Consider the following 16,856-nt stretch of genomic DNA (forward strand, 5'->3'; position numbering starts at 1 on the left):
ATTCAGAAAGAAATTTCTAATTGAGATCATTATGAAGTCATGATGATTTTAAAATATTAATTTAATAAATCTAAATAATCTATTCTGGAGAGATTCTTAAGGAAACTTGAAAAGTGATCCTTCTTGAGATTAACAGACTCTCACAGAACAACTAGACACTACTCTTAATCCTACAATAATGAAAAATTTAGCAAAGAGGGGGAAAAAAAAGTTACCTAATGAGTTGTCCCACTGTTAAAACTTCTAAAGGCTCCTGGGAAAACCGTCTATTGTTCCTGAGAAAAATTATCTAAATTGTTTCTATAAGCTGAAAGGTGTACATTATAATGTACTCAGATATTAGAGTTCTATGTATACATAATTACTCATATAATTTTCCCATTGTGAATTTGGTCCCACGTAACTTTAAAGAAACATGGGATAAGGGGTGGGGGCCCAGTCTCCCCACTTTAATTAATGTAATCACAGAAAATCTAGGATGTAATTACAAACTGCAAAGTAGGTATTAAGGAATGTTCCAACAACCTCACAGCAATGTATGAAAAAGTCCCTAATCAATGTGAGAAGACAACAGGGCTTTGGTTATGGATCCTTATCCATTACATCCATTATAGATATAGGCCATTATTGTCTTTTCAGAGAATCAGTTCTACCTCTCAGACTAGGCGTAAAAACAGCAAATCAGTTCAGGAGTTGGCCAGTCCAATGGTGGAAAATTCCAGGCTTAGGAGCTCTTTGTGGAGACAGATCCTTATACCTATACCAGAGAGCAGCAGAGAATAGGAGAGTGAATGCTGAAGAGAGGATATTATTCTCTTCCCTACACTCCGCTGACCATGCCGCTGGAGAAACTAGACCAGTAGGAGACAATGAATTAGCCAGGAGCAGAGACACATACAGAAGGCATATGGATAAGAAGAGATAGTCAGTCACCCAAGAGGTCACTTCAAAGAATGTGACCTCTTATGGTAAGTTGAAGTGCTGGATGTGAACTCAAGAAAGGAGTAGCTCCTGAAAACCAAACTAGCTGTTGGCCCATTAGCTCAAATGACATATTCATAGTGAACTATGTGAGGACTTTACAAAGGGAAAAAGGATTTCTAGTATGAGGAATTGGGAGTTACACCTTTGCCACAGTAATATCTATTAATATTTTAATAATAATAACTCTATTATCATTGAATAGTTTACTATTCAATATTAAGATTTATTACTATTGCATTTTAAGCCCTCTCTTCCCAGGGATGCTATGTATATTTGTGGAATATTGCATCCCAGACTTTGAAGGGAAGCTTTTGTACCAACTGTGCTTGCTAAGCCATTTGATTAAAGGCTTTTGATGGGAGCTTATTGAGTCAGCTGCTAATTGTTCATGGGAAGCAGACTGGTTTGGGTGTGCATTAAAAGTACAGCCTCACAGGATTATCTCTAGAACCTGAGGTAACAGTCACTCCTCAGAATCCAATCTGACAGTATGAGTGGAAGCTGGGAAGAGCAGCCTCAGAGGGGGTTTTACAATGGTAAAAAGCTTTAACAAAAACAAAAACAAAAAACCCTATACTTTAAGATTGCAACTGTTTGCAATGCCAGGATGCCAGAAGTCTCCAGAAATAATCATAGTTTATATTTATATAATGCTTGTTCTTTACATAGTGTGCACATACAACATCAAGTTGGATCCTCACGATGCTGTAGAGGTTGGTAATGCAAATATTATTTCCATTTTGTAGAAAAGGAAATTGAGGCACAGAGCAATTAAGTGACCTACCCAAAGTCGTATGGCTAGCAAGTGCTGGATCTCAGAAAACAATCCAGATCTTTCCATCTCAAGCCCATTGAATTTTAATAAATTATGCTAGCCTGCAGAAAGTTCCATGAGAGCAGAAGTCATCAAATCCCAACATGTACACCCAGAGGATACACAGATTAGCCACCATGATACTCCTAGGAGAAATTTGTTCTGAAACAATAGTTCTACAGGACCATTGGATTAGAAGGCTAAGATCTCAAAGAACACTGCTGTTGGCACCTCTGTCAACCATAGTACTCACATAAATAATTTCTCTGCTCTCCACTTTAGGATCAAATGGTGACCCCCCCAAAAAAAAAGTTGTTATAAAAAAATCATAAATATATATACATAGTTATTATCATATGGTGAGGAAGGTGTAAGACAGGCTCCAAAAATAAGGATAAATTAAATGCAAGAATTCTATAGATATTTGCATTGGAACAATATCAATCAATATCTACTTTATAACCATAGAATTACATGATATTTTTATATACCATTATGATTACCTTCTCTGGAACAGCTTGGTTTCAATCCAAATATACAGCCAAGAATTGTTGTTAACATGCAGACAGATAGCACCTGTTTAAAAAGAAAAGTCCATTATATTTTCACAAAATAAGATTTTCATTTAGTTTTTTTCAACCAGTCCTGGAACTTCATTAGCTATATTCATTGGAGAATTGGTGAGGTAACTTCCTCTCTCTATTAACTCATATCAGTAGCTGTGTGCAATTTGTATTCTCAGAGAGTGGCCCATGTGTCTGAGAGATCAATTGACGTTATCCAGGGTTCTTCAGCTAGTATCTGTCAGAGGCAGAACTTGATTCAAGCCTTCTTGTCACCAAAAATAGTCCTATTACCCACAATGCCATGTTGTCTGTCTTATATGACTTATACATACCTCACCACATCAGGTAGGTAATACTAATTAGTTTGAAAGTAATTAATAACCAACCAAAATCAATTCACTATATTGAAAGGAAATCGGAGATAGCTTGACTAGCACCCTAATTAAATTGAGATTATTAAAAACATTATAGACTTATAGACTTCAGAGAAGGGACTATTTTTTTAATCTATTTCCAGCACCTGACACCATAGTAGTCACTTAATAAATGAGTGTTACGTGATGGATATTATGTTTCCATTTGATTCTCTTGTACCCTAAGAGAAAGGCAACCAAAGGAGGTAGTTGCATTTCTGCTATGACTTGTTATATCTTATGTAGGCTTGTCATAATTTCTACTGACCAGTCAATATAAGAACAACAAAATTGATTAATCATAGCACAAGACATGGTAAAAATATCTAAAACCACAGACTAATTTTGGAGGGGAGATTTACCTGTCACCAGAGTAACCAAAAAAACTCAGCAAACATAAATACTATGAAAGAAAAAAAAAGCCAAAGTAGCATAATAATGATCATCAATATTGATTAACATCAATTCTCCTTATATCCCAATAATTCCTTTCCAATGTCCATTTAATCAGCACATTTCATCTTGGATCCCAGATATCCCACGTAGTTATCTGGTCCCTGGAATTATTTTCTCTTGGATGTTCCAGAATAGGCCTCAATCTCAGGGAAGGCCTAAAGGGGGCTCCTCTTCAATAGACTTATTTCTTTGGTTGCAAGTCCCTTGCAGAGATTCCTAATTCTGCTAAAAATCTGTCAGTTATAAGACTCAATAAAATTTAGTACAACCTCCTAAATTTGGTTTTCCAATAACTAGTTCATGAGGTGAAAACCAGTTCAAGCCTTGTGGTTCTTATCTTATTAAAAATAGAGCTATAAGAACATCAAATTAGGATGAGTTCATTTGAAACCAGAGAATTTAAGTTCTTACATGCCACTTGCTGTTTCTTACTCTGCCTAAATCCTGTACCTGATATAAACACTGCCAACAACAGGCTGAAGAAAGAATATTAAAAAGAAATTCATGAGGATCTGACTTATAAAATAGGTCCTTCTTTCTTAAAATTATCAGATAGATACTTCGAACAAGAAAATAACTTGACCCTCTTCACAATTATCAATGCATTTTTACATATGAAATCTTAATTCAATTTTAAAACTTATCTTATTAGAAACATTTGTAAGCCAGTTACATACATTTATATATACTATTTCTTTGAGAGAACATTCTAATCCTGTTTAATTTTTAATTTTAACAAATTTAAAATAGGAAAAACCTTTATAACTCTGCTTAATTCCCCTTTTAAGAAGATTTCATCCCCAATAATATCCAAAAGAATGAGACACTTTAGGGACCTAATCTTATACATGAATATATAACTATTAACAGGTAGATGATAAGCCCAAGAACTCATTTACTTAATTATATAGGATATAGCATCGCCTACAAATGCAGAATAAAAACAGTGAGACTTTTCATAATTATATCCTATTATAATTAGCTCAGAGTTGCTAGGGTATTGCAACAATACAAGTCATGTTATTTAAAAATTACAGTTTTATCTGCCATGCTTAGAGAGCTTTGCTATGAAAGGAAGGAGTGATATGATTATAACAGCATCAAAACTGGTCCTCCAGGCCTATCCCTAAGAGCACAGAATGACCTAATATTGGTAGAATAGAATAAAGTATCCTTAGTTCCATTTGATTTCAGGTAAGAGTTGTGTTTACTATTTGCAACAGATAACTAATTGGCAAAGTTCCACCTTATCCACAGGGTATCATAGCCAGGCTCAGGATTAATCCGTTCGGGAAGCATTCCTGCTCAGAAAGGAAATAACACTAGAGGAAAATCAAGTCAAAAGGATCATACCTTAGTCCATGCCAAGGTCGTCCCCTCAACTTTTCCCAAGCACAGACATTTGTGTGCATTAATTCTTAGATTGCTATCCCTTTGAGCAGCTAGTGGCATTTCCCCTGAATGGCAGATTACTGACAAGGACAATTCAGGGATAATTCAGGCAATTATACCTGAATTCAAAACTCAAAATGATAGCAGATTACAGTCCCACAAGATTTCACCTTGAATAGCAAAGTTTTACTCATCATAGCTTGGGGCTAGATACAGTTATTATTACTCTCATATTGTTGCAATAAGTTAGTTAACAATAAAAAGGTTACCAAGCCTTCCCGCCACCAAAAAAATTACTCAATATTATTTTCTTCTTCCTTTTCTCCACATTCCCACAGAATAATTTCTCTTCCTCTTTTAAAATATACTCAATTAAATATTTGACAATAGCCTCTAATAAGCTAATTAATAATTTCACAGTATCTACTACTCCAAGCATGGAGTCAGGAAGACCAGAGTTCAAATCTGACCTCAGACACTTAGTAGCTGTGTGACCTTGGGCAAGTCACTTAACCCTGTTTGTCTCAGTTTCCTCATCTATAAAATGAGCTGGAGAAAGAAATGGCAAACCACTCCAGTATCTTTGACAAGAAAACCCCAAATGGGGTCACAAAGAGTTGATCATGACTGAAATGACTGAACAACAATCCATATCAAAAGGAGTTAAATTCTACAATTACACAATTTTATCATCCTTTTAATAGCATTTCTTGTAGAATGGTTTTCGAGAATTTATAATACAAGAAGCACATTAATAACATTCACAATATCATTAATTTAAAACATGAAACTAAACCTATTACTCATCAGATAACAGCAATTCAGCTGAATGCATTTCTAAGTTATCTTATATAGAAAACCATTCTTTTTATCACCTTTGGCATCATAGACTAATCATACGCAAAACCCAGTACAGAGTTATCTAGTATGGAGCAATTGCCTTTGATTAAAGAAATAACAATGATTAACACTTATAGATAGTGTTTACCAAATGCCAAATCTCGTGTTAAGCACTTCACAATCATGTAATTCTCTCAATGACCTTGGAAGGTAGGTACTATTTTTGTCCCCTTTACAGAGTAGTAAACTAAGGTAAACAAAGATGAAATTACTTACCTAAAATCACACTACCAACAAATTTACAGAGACCAGACTTCTAACGTATTTTCTTGATTCATGCTTTTTGCCTTAATGTCAAACCACATTATCATTTAATATCAGGACAAACTTTTACCACATCAAATCTGGATTTATAATCACAAAATCAAAATCTCAAATTCACAGTAGAGAACTTACAGTTTAGTCACAAACTCAGTTTCTAATTAGTTTACATTGCCAATATGATCTGAGGTAAAAGATTCCCTTTTCTCTAATCTGTCCTTCTCTCTGCCCTCCTAACACTTGGCCAGATCTTTGAAATATATAGAGAAAGGAAGACTGTCTTTCTGAAGATTCAGTGAACTCCTCAGAAAGTTCACATTCTTTTTGCCAGGAAAAAATTAGTTTAAAACACACAGAGAAGCATTTGCAGGCAAGGTGTTTCCTTCTTGACCCCCTGTGCACAATTTGCTAAAAACAACCTCAATGAAAAGAGAGATTGTCTCCACCGTGCTACTGGCCAATAGTGTTCATTTGTAAAATGGTGCTTCCCTAACCCCTTTTGAATGAGAAGTCACTCTTCCTACTTTGCAATTATAATGAGAGGCTCAGGACAACCTCCATCTCCTGCCAATGGCAATAAGTAGCCTGGGACTTACCTGATTACCTCCATAAAGGGCTGCCAATGACTCAAATCTTTTGATCACTCTTCAGCTTATGCTGGGAGTTTCCCTTGAAGAAAAGAAAACTTCTTCAAGGGACTTATACCTTAAGAGAATTTCCTGAATTTTCTATTACCAATCAGTCACATTTAAACACAGACGGGATACTGAGACAAACACAGCTGCCGCTTCCCCAACAGTGTTGGGGCTTACCTTGGCTTAGAAAGCCCGAGACTGGGTGGAGAGTCATCTCTGGCGCAAACTTCTGTGGAGAAATTCCCCTGGTGAAAATGTCACCTAAGTGCTCTGAGAGGGACCTCCCAGAGAGTTTACTCCAATGACTAGCCTCCCACTCCCAATCCCTTCATGGTTGCCAACCTATAATAGTTAAAATTAAGGTAGATTAAGGCATAAAGTACCAAGCATGATCAATTTGGTAAAGCATAAATTTACCAACAAAAAGGATCTCAGCTTCCCCAGCAAAGCTAAGACCCCAAATGAGGGGGATAGCTCTCTTTTATAGTTTTGGAGAGTACAGAAAATAGGAAGGCTAGCATCACAGAAAGAAGAAAATATGATTGGGTAGAAATTGGGGATAAGGATTAGCAACAACTCCTTCCTTCTCTCCTGTGATTAAGAAATATTTATTACTTGAGTCCAAATGCATCTGCATGGACAGAGAGAGCAAATTAGATTTCTTTGGATAACAAACCATACATCTTTGAATAATAACTTAGTGGTATAAAGATATTTGACCAGTCTCCCTGGTGTCTACCTGCATCCTTCAAGTGTAACAGATTTCCTTGATACTAGAATAGAACAGTGATTAATAAGAGAACTGGATTTCTAAATTTAACATTACAGACCAGCTAAATTTCTGAATTAAGTTCAGAGCCAAAGAATCATTACTTAGGCAATTACGGGGCAAAGTCAATTAACTATAAACATGGCTAATTTTAAAAGATATAGAATCAATCCAATTATTTCAATATAGAAGTGACAAGGGAATATATTTCAAGCATAGTAAACACCCAGTGCAGAGACACAGATACAGGAGGTAGAATCTCATATATGAGAAACAGTAAGCAGCCCAGCTGACTGAACCATTGAGCAAATGAAGTGGCATGCTGTGTAACAAGATTGGAAAGGTAGAGGCCAGATTGTGAAGAGTTTTAAGTATCAGCAGAGGCAGCAAGGTGCTGCAGTAGATAGAGTGCTGGTCATGGAGTCAGGAAGACGGCCGAGTTTGGCTTTAGACTCTTCCTAGCTGTGTTACCCTGATCAAGCCACTCTGTACCTCAGTTTCCACATTTGTAAAGTGGGGATAATAATAGCCCTTACCTCCTAAGATTGTCATGAAGATAAAATGAGATATTTGTAAAAACTGCTTTCCGATCCTTAAAGTACTATACAAATGTTAGCTGTTGTTCTAACTATTTTTATTATTATTCTACATTTGTTACTGGAGAAGGAAATGGCAAACCACCCTGGTGTCTTTGCCAAGAAAACCCTAAGTGGGCTTATAGAGAGCTGGCACAATTGAAATAACTGAACAACAACAAAAACATTTGTTACTGGGGGCATTAGGGAGTTAAAACCTTGCCCAGCATTGTCTACCAAGATAGAATGTCTTTGAGAAGAGGCCAAAAAAATATATATTATTTCTTTTATCTAGTTTAATCAATCAAACATTTATTAATCACCTACTCTATACCAGGCACTGTGCTAGGCACTAAGAAAAAGTTTATTTGGAACTTCCTATTTGTCTAAATGGTCTCTTAAGCATTCATTAATTTCTAAAGAATTAATAGAACAGAAATTAAAAGTTATAAAGAATTTGTCTATAATCACTTTGGAGAAAATCTAAAGTTCTTGGTCCCTAAAGGATTATGATACTAAATCAAGTAAAACTTACTTCATTACTTATTTCTTGTTGGTGATGCTATAATAGGCTTGTAAACTGTGAAAGTCACATACTTCTAAGTTTGGCATTTTAGACCTCCTATGTTCTGGCCAGAATCAGACTTTATGGTTTTAGTCTCTACTGCTTCAATAAATACATTTATCCTGGGCTTTATACACAGAAAGCAACTAGCTAGCTGTTTCCCAAATATGCCCCATAGTTTCCAACTTCTGCCCCTTTGCACATGCTTTTGTTTCATCCTAGAATGCCCTCCCCCTTCTTAAGTACCTACTAAATAAAATTATTGCAGATCTGGATCAAATTAATTTCTCTTTCTTCTAAATACCCACGGGATTGTGCATGTGTGTGTATGTGTGTGTGCGCGCGCGCGCGTGCATGCAAGGATGAGCATAAATACATACATTAGAGACAGGATATTAATCCAGGTCCTCATCGTACCATGTGATCTCCTGTGACATGTTTGAGTAGAGAGTATGGCTCGATCCAGTAACAACTATTTATAAAGCACCTATTATGGGCCAGACATTATGCTAGATTCTGGGAATAAATACACAAAAGAGGACACAATATGTAGAAAATAGATAAGAAATTATTTGGAGACAAGGGCACTACTACTGCCTAGGAAAGTCAGGAAAATTTTCATATAGAAAATGGTGCTGAAATTAAACTTTGAAGGAAACTCGGGATTCTAAGAGACAACGATCAGCAGAAGTCAATCTCAGTCCAACTATCCCAATAGTCGGTATGATGAAAATCACTATTTGTAACCTGAGAATTCAGATTTTATTCATGATGTCATGACTGCTAGCAGATGTTTGCAAACAAATTAAGAAATTATGCTATTGAGTTTAGTGCTAATGTGCTGTGCCAAATGATAAGAGGGAGAAAGAGGCAAGACTTGAGCAAAGATAACCTACTACTTTACCTGGGTAAATTTCTATATTGTACATCATCTGACCTCTTTTCCTAAAGGGCACCTGAATCCAGGGAAGTGTAGACACAATCATACCAATCCTTCTATACAGAACAGTTCCTTTTGCCACAAAGGTAATCCTGGGCCTGGGTTATGGAAAGTTAGGTCAGTGGAATGAAAAAACTGATGATGTGCCCTGCTCATCTGGAAAGATTTCAAGTACAAGCTCAGGGAGAAACAGTCTGTCTGCTGTCCAATAACCAGCCACACTGAGTTCCCCAGAGAGACTTGATATTTCTTCACCACAACCTGTAAAAGACTATCCTCCTGAATTACAGAGAGGGTTGAAACCCACATGGGTGGAACAAGTACTCACACTAACAAAATTATGGGTCCCTGTAGTATTAAAGTATAAACAAGCACCATAAAGTTTGGATGTCCGTGAATCTGTAGAGGAAGCAAATTAATGGTGAAGAATTTTCAAGTAATACAAAAGACAAAGTTCAATACTAAGTAGGGCTATCTATAAAGTGCACACCAAAGGTATTATAAAGAAATATTTGTATTATAATATATTTTATTATTTTATTAATAATTTTCCACTCACATATAAAACAATTTTAGTATTCTTTTTTAAAATTCCAAGTTCCAAATTTTCTCTCTTTCTCCCTCACATCCCCCCACCAAGAAGGCAAGCAATTTCATATAGGTTATACACGTGCAGTCATGCAAAACATATTTCCATCTAAGTCATGTTGTGAAAGAAAACAAAGACCAAAAAGGAAAAAAAAATGAAGAAAGTAAAAAATAGTACACTTTGATCTGTATTCAGGCTCCATCAATTCTTTCTCTGGAGGTGGATAACATTTTTCATCATGAATCCTTTCAAATTGTCTTGGATCTTTATATTGCCGAGAATAACAGTCATTCACAGTTAATCATCGTACAATATTACTGTTACTGTGCACTCTAATTTATTTATATTATTTTCTTTTTCATTTCTAGGATTTCACCTAATCTAAAGAAAAAGCACCCATACAAAAACTAACACTTAAAGGAAACCTAATATTAATGGTAAATGTAATATAATGTTTTAGATTAGATGAAATAAGGGACAATAAAAATAGTTATCATTTATAAAACTCAAGTTTGCCAAGCTCTTATTATCTCATTTGATTATTATTATCTCATTTGATCCTCAAAACAACTCTGTGAGGTAGGTTCTATTATTATCCCCATTTTATAGAGAAAGAATTTGAGTCTAAGAGTTAAACAACTTGCCCAGGGTCAGAAATCTAGCTAGTATCTGAGGCAGGATTTGAACTCAGGAGTTCCTACTCCCAATATAGCACTGTACCCATTGAACCACCTGCTGCAGCTATTGGTAGGAGAAGAAGAAGAAGGGGGAGAAATCAAAGCATCAGCTGATCACTTTGGAACAACATCTTAACTCTCTATTGTGGCCACCGTGGTAAAGATTTTCTGGATCAATCAATAAACATTTATTAAATGCCTATGATGTGCCAAAAGCATCACTGCTCTCTGAACTATTGAAATTGCTTAAGAAGATCTTCCTACCTTCATTCTCTTCTCTCTTCAAATCAACCTTCACACTGCTTATATTCCTTTCACAGACCTTGTCCTCATAACTCTACAATGACTCCCTGTTGCCAAAGAACCAAAATTCAAACTCTTTTCTCTGGCATTCAGGGCTCTACCCAAAATAGCATAGCCCTATCAAGGAACATTTGCTCACCACACTTTCTTGGCTCTGCATATTCTATTTCCAATTAGAATTTTAAATTGTGTGATAGGGTTTTTGCAAAGAAGTGTTTTGTTAGTTACACAAATATTGACTTAGCTAAAAATTAAATGTTATTCATGGCATTAGATTTCATCCTATTTATGATTTAAAAACTATTCCCTTGAGAGGAATTAGCTAGAGGAAGAAACCAGATGATGCAATAAATTCCATTTATTTTTCACTCATGAGTTTCAATTATTTGTGGATGATATGCTTAAGGACAATAAGATCACTTTGAGGCATCTTACTTAGAAACAAAGAAATTATTTGTCTATCCTGATGGGGCCAGGATTCTAAAAAAGACAAAGAAGTTCTAACAAAAGGTCTAGTGGTTTTGCTCCTGTCCTTGGTAGACAGATACCATTTATTCCCAAACTGCCACAATGGACAAAAATAAGAAACAGTAACTAGATAACTGAAATTTTGTTTCCACTTATTTGTGATTCCCAAGAACCCAAACATGAAGATATTAGCAAAGGAGAGTTAGGGATTAGACCTGTGATTTTTTGGTGGAAGGAATTCCCACATAAGGAAACTCCCTCTACCTATGCTATCTATGCAGGTCAGCACCTTCCTTGAAATTACATTTACAGAGCACTGAAGGGGTTGAGTGACTTGTCCAGGGTCACATAGCCAGGATGTGTCAGAGGAGGGAGTAGAACTTGGGTTTTATTTGCTCCAATGAATATATGTTCAACACTCTACCCTTAATGTCCCTATAGCAAATCAGTAAATAAAGCAGATTTGGTACTAAGTGTATGAATATTGATATATCGCCATTCGAAAACATTAAAATGAAACAGATGACATTTAAGAAATAACAGAGAAATACAATCGAAAACAAATTCAAAACAAAAGATTGACATTTATCCTTGACTTTCCAAAAATCTCAATAAGTCATATTTTTGCAACGATGAGAAAATGTATTTGCTAAGAGTAAGCTGTCACTTCAGAGAGCTTCTAAATGACTATAGGGAGTTGACAAATATTTTCCATATTTTGTAAATGAGGGTAAAAAAACAGTCATAGAAAGGTTGAGTGACTTTCCAAAAACCACATTTGCGTTGTTGGAATTTGGAATTTGAGGGCAGAGTGGGTAGAATTCCAATCTATAATCTAGCTATGCTCCTTCCATGGAATCACTTTCCTTATTAAAAAACAAAAGTAGAGGAAAGAAACTGAACTAGTTCTGTGACCAGATAAAATTGACTGAAGCAGTGTTGCAAAGCAGATACATCAGCTGACACTTTGATGATTTCTCCCCCTTCTTCTTCTTCCCCTACCAATAGTTGCCACAAGTGGTACAGTGGGTAGAGTGCTATATTTGGAGTAGGAACACTTTGGCCTCTGAGACAGGAAAGCCTAGATCCCAGTCCCATTTCTGATGCAAACTGGTTGTGGGGTCCTGGGAAAGTGATTGAAACTCTCAGTGTCTCAGGCAACTCTCTAATAGTATATAAGTTGTTTTGTTTGCTGCTGTTTGTCTATCCTCTAGAAGAGGACTTGGACATCAGGGAGGTGATACCATGACATGCAAATGAATTAGATTTAAGTGAGGGAGCACTAAGCAAAGTCACCAGCCTCACTTTCTCCTCCAGAGCCATCGGGGTTCAGTGTTGAGATATGGATCGAGACAACTGGAGATGGCCCTGGAAGCAGGGACCTTGGCCTTTTTAAGCTAAGGTCTTTAACAGATCTCAGTTTGACTGAGGCAATGCCCATTCAGTGATCTCTCCAAGTAAGCACCTCGAAGCCAGCAACAATTGCTATTTCTCTAAGCCAATCAGGGCCCAAACAATGGCCAAGTGGGGCTTGACCTGGAACCTATTTATGAGCCAATCAATGAGAGCCAGAGTGATTTGGGTTTAAGGCATGCTCCTTAACAAATAAATCTAGCCCATAAACCCCAAATATCTTTTGAGGTTTTAGCAATCAAAATTTATATTCCTTTGGACAGAGCGCCCCCAGGTAAGGGTGTGATACCCTATATAGACAGAGGGAAGGGAAGAGAAAGAATGAAAAAAACAAGGAAGCATGAAAGGAAGAAAGCAAGCAAGCAAGGAAGGAAGGCTATGAGTTGCAGAGAAGTTCTTCACTGGCTGCTTTCTGCATTGAAATCACAGGTTCAGTTCAAAAAGATTTTTTTTCCTTAAGTATAAGGACAGAGGCCCATTGAATGGATCAGTCCCAACCCCACTTAAAATTAACTACCTTTTCGGGCAAGAACGCCTCAATTCAGTCAAAACTATAAACTAGGTATGAATGAGGCTTAGACATTACTATTAAATCAATCAAACAATCAAAAGCATAATAATAACTGTGAGAGGTCCTTGAAAGCCATTGGATTAAATGGTATGACACTACAAAAGAAATACTTTTGGATTGCTTTGTATAATATATCAGACCAGTTCAAAACCCTGCATCAATTCCAGTGATCAATTCCAAGGGAAGAATTTCAACTAAGCTCTTGAAAGGAACCACTCTGAGGAGTGGTAGGAGTGGGGAGGAAAGAAGGGGACAAATAAAGCCTTGGTCTCCTCTCCCAAACCCTTGCCCAGAGGAGGATCTTATAAATTTTGGAGGGCTAAAAAGGTTCAGACTTCTTCCATCAGCATAGCAGCAATGGCCCTAGAAGAGCTGTAACTGGTGGCACTGGGAGCCAAAAACAAACCAGACACAGTGGGAAGCAGCAACTTCAAGACTCTATAAGAACCCAGCAGAAAGCTCCACCATGCCTAAAGGGAATTTCATGTAACACCCCAAGAAGGTAAGAAAAGGACTCAGAGCAACTAAGAGTTGCAAGTAGCCACTTACCCACTTGTGTTTTTTGAGCTTAAGCCCACTTTCCTCTGGATTCTGTATGTACCTGAGATAATGTATGTCACAGACTTTGGAAAGAGAATTTGTTTTATACCATATGTTCTTGCCATATACTGCCTTATTAATACTTCTATCTAAAATCTAATTAAGTACAGCTGACTAATTAATATCAACTGATAATCCTGGGGGGAAAGCACACTGGAAGGATTCATGCACCATAGTAAAAGGAAACCACACACCAACCTCTTTGGATTCAATTTTTCAATTTAATTCAAAAAACATTTAAGTGTCTTCTGTGGGCCAAGAACTGTGCAAAGCTCTGGGGATACAAAAAGAGGCAAAAGACAATCCCTGCCCTCAAGGAGCTTACAGTCTAATGGGGAGGAGGCAACATGAAAGCAAACATATACAAAGGGTATAACGGATGTAACAGGATAAATGTTTAACAGAAGAAAGGCACTGGAATCAAGATGGACTGAGGAAGGCATCTTGTAGCAGGTGGGATTTTAGTTGGGACTGAAAGAAGCCAAGGAGGTTAGTAGTTGGAATGGAGGAGGGAGAGCATTTCAGGCATAGGGAACAACTAGAAAGAATTCCAGGAGCCAAGAAATGGAAAATCTTATACATGAAGCAGCCAGGAGGCTAGCGTCAGTGGATGGAAGAGTACATGTTGAGGAGTAAGATGCAAGAAGGCTGGAAAGGTAGGAGGATGCCAAGTTATGAAGGGATTTGAGTGCCAAACAGAGCATTTTGTGTGTGCTCCTGGAGGCAATAGGAAGCCATTTGAGTTTATTGAGTGTTAGGAAAAGCAGGGAGGGTCACCAGATCAGAATTAGTGTTTTAAGAAAATCATTTTAGATGCAAATGGGGCTTTTTACCAAACCATACTTTTGCTATTGGTTTGAAAGGCAGTAACAAGGACATGGGTAGTAGACAGATCTTCATGCTTGTTACAGAGTAACTCAACCCTTGGCTGAGAACATGACTCACCCCATGAAATACACCTTTTCGGTCTCTAGTTCAGTTCTGCATTGTAGATATGGAACAATTACTCAGTCATCATGTATGTCATACTAAAATTTGTCAGCCCAGTGTTAAATGAGGTGTCTGCACTGTAGTCCCTGATCACTATAAATGTGTGTAATTGTTTTATCATTTTTGATTTGTGGAACAGCTTTATTGTGGAAACACCAGTCAACAACTTTTCTATTATTAAAAGGTGGTTTTTCCTCCCTAAAAAAAAAAAATATTAAGGAAAAGGAAAAGAAAATCATTTTAGTGGCTGAATGAAGTGGAAAATGGATTGGAGTAGGAAGAGATTTAAGGCAGGCAGACTCACTAGCAGGTTATGACCTATCCCTGGAACTTGGGGCGGTGGTTCGTGGTAAGCCCTCTGGGGACTTGACCTGCCAGTGAAAATAGGAATTCAGAGATTAGCCCTAGAGCATGAGCTTTAAATGATAAAGATGACAGAAAGGCCAAGCTTTCAAAAATGTTCCAATAATATGGTGATCTGCATTTGCAGTAGTAGACCAAAATATCACTCACCTTACTGTTTGTTTTGAGTACAGGAGAGAAGGAACACAATGCCCTTGGATGAGAATGAGTTGTAGTGGTTGGGTAATTAAAATTGAAGTTTTGAAAACTTGGAATAAAGCACTCTGTAGTTTTAGCTGGAGGAGTCTGTTGTACAGATGATGCTATCAGGTTCTTTTCCAAACCTCAATCATTACACAAGGGAAGATTTCCCAACATATTTGACATCCAACTGACTGGTAATATAATGATTCCTCTGCTTTCCAATGAATGTTCCAGATATGCTAACCATCTGAGGAACTAGCTTGGAAAAATCCTATATATATTTGTTGTTTGTTTTTCCCTCCCAGATGAGCTGACTATGGAAATTAAGAAAGAACTTTTAAAAAAAACATTAAAAATAAACATGGAATTAAAAGTGTAGCTTAAGAAAACTTGCAACGCAAAGCAGTTTCTAATTTTGAAAAAAATTTGTTAGAATGTGATTATGTTTAATCTTTTAATATTATGCCTTAGAGAGAGTCAATGAATTTTGTAAGAAACCTTGGATAGCATCTGGTGCAAACACTCAGATGAAAATGGGGTCAAGGAAGCTGAGTCTTTGCCCAAGGCCACACAGCCAGGAAAAGCCAGGTCCCCTGACTCCCAATATTATGCTCTTTCCTTCTAATTTTTTAGTCCAAAAAAACCAGGAACAATTAAATCATGATCCTTATTCATAAAGGAATTATTCTTCTCCAGCTTTAGACTGGTACTTATTAGACAAGGACTACACATCCCATTATCCTCAACCCGCCTCTGCTTTCATCACTATTGCCTCTAAGACCTAACCTACTCCCAAATCAAATGCACATGGTTGTTATAAATAAAAGGAAACAAATGAAGCTTGTAGCATTTAGCACATCTGGTGAACATATGTATGAGCTCTAGAGGCTCAGATTCCTCATGGCAGCAAGGGGAAAATTATCAAATGATAGCTCATAGGGATCTCAATGGTCATCTAGTCAAACCCATATCTAAATTATGACATATCTGACAATCCCCTCAATCTCCTATATCTGATATTTTTCCTGGGTCCTCAAGGGACATTAAGGGAAAGGATTTCTCTAAGGCAGGAGACAGAGCCAGCAGCTTATCCTCAAACTTATTTTGATGTGTCATCTGGTATCAAGCAATCCAACAGGAAACACTATACAAAATCTTAGAACTTCTGCCAGACTGAGCAAGTCACTTCAAGTCTTAACTGGTTATTTCTAATCATGGCAATGGTCATCCTTAGCGATTTTCTTCTTTACAGTCAGAGGCTATAGAAAAAGAGAATAATTTGAATAGTAATTCCAGCTTCCAAGGCTTTTTCTACTAACTGCAAAAAAGATTCTCTAACCTCAAACAGGGAAGAGAATAAACAATCAATTACATAAATCAAAGGGGTTTGGGTAAATCAAGTTCATAGGAGATCACCAGAAAAGAGTTT

General features: G+C 36.9%; 1 protein-coding gene across 1 annotated transcript in view; it reads right to left on the reverse strand.

The window, feature by feature from the left end:
- The window catches only part of ENPP1 (ectonucleotide pyrophosphatase/phosphodiesterase 1), a 98,145-nt gene that overhangs the window by 65,646 nt on the left and 15,643 nt on the right, over positions 1–16,856 (reverse strand). Inside the window, exon 2 of the mRNA XM_036766969.1 lies at positions 2,302–2,374. Within this exon, the coding sequence (XP_036622864.1) occupies positions 2,302–2,374 (73 nt within the window). The remainder of the gene's footprint in view (positions 1–2,301; positions 2,375–16,856) is intronic.

The sequence above is a fragment of the Trichosurus vulpecula genome, chromosome 7, assembly GCF_011100635.1.
Source record: "Trichosurus vulpecula isolate mTriVul1 chromosome 7, mTriVul1.pri, whole genome shotgun sequence".
NCBI classification, from domain to species: domain Eukaryota; kingdom Metazoa; phylum Chordata; class Mammalia; order Diprotodontia; family Phalangeridae; genus Trichosurus; species Trichosurus vulpecula.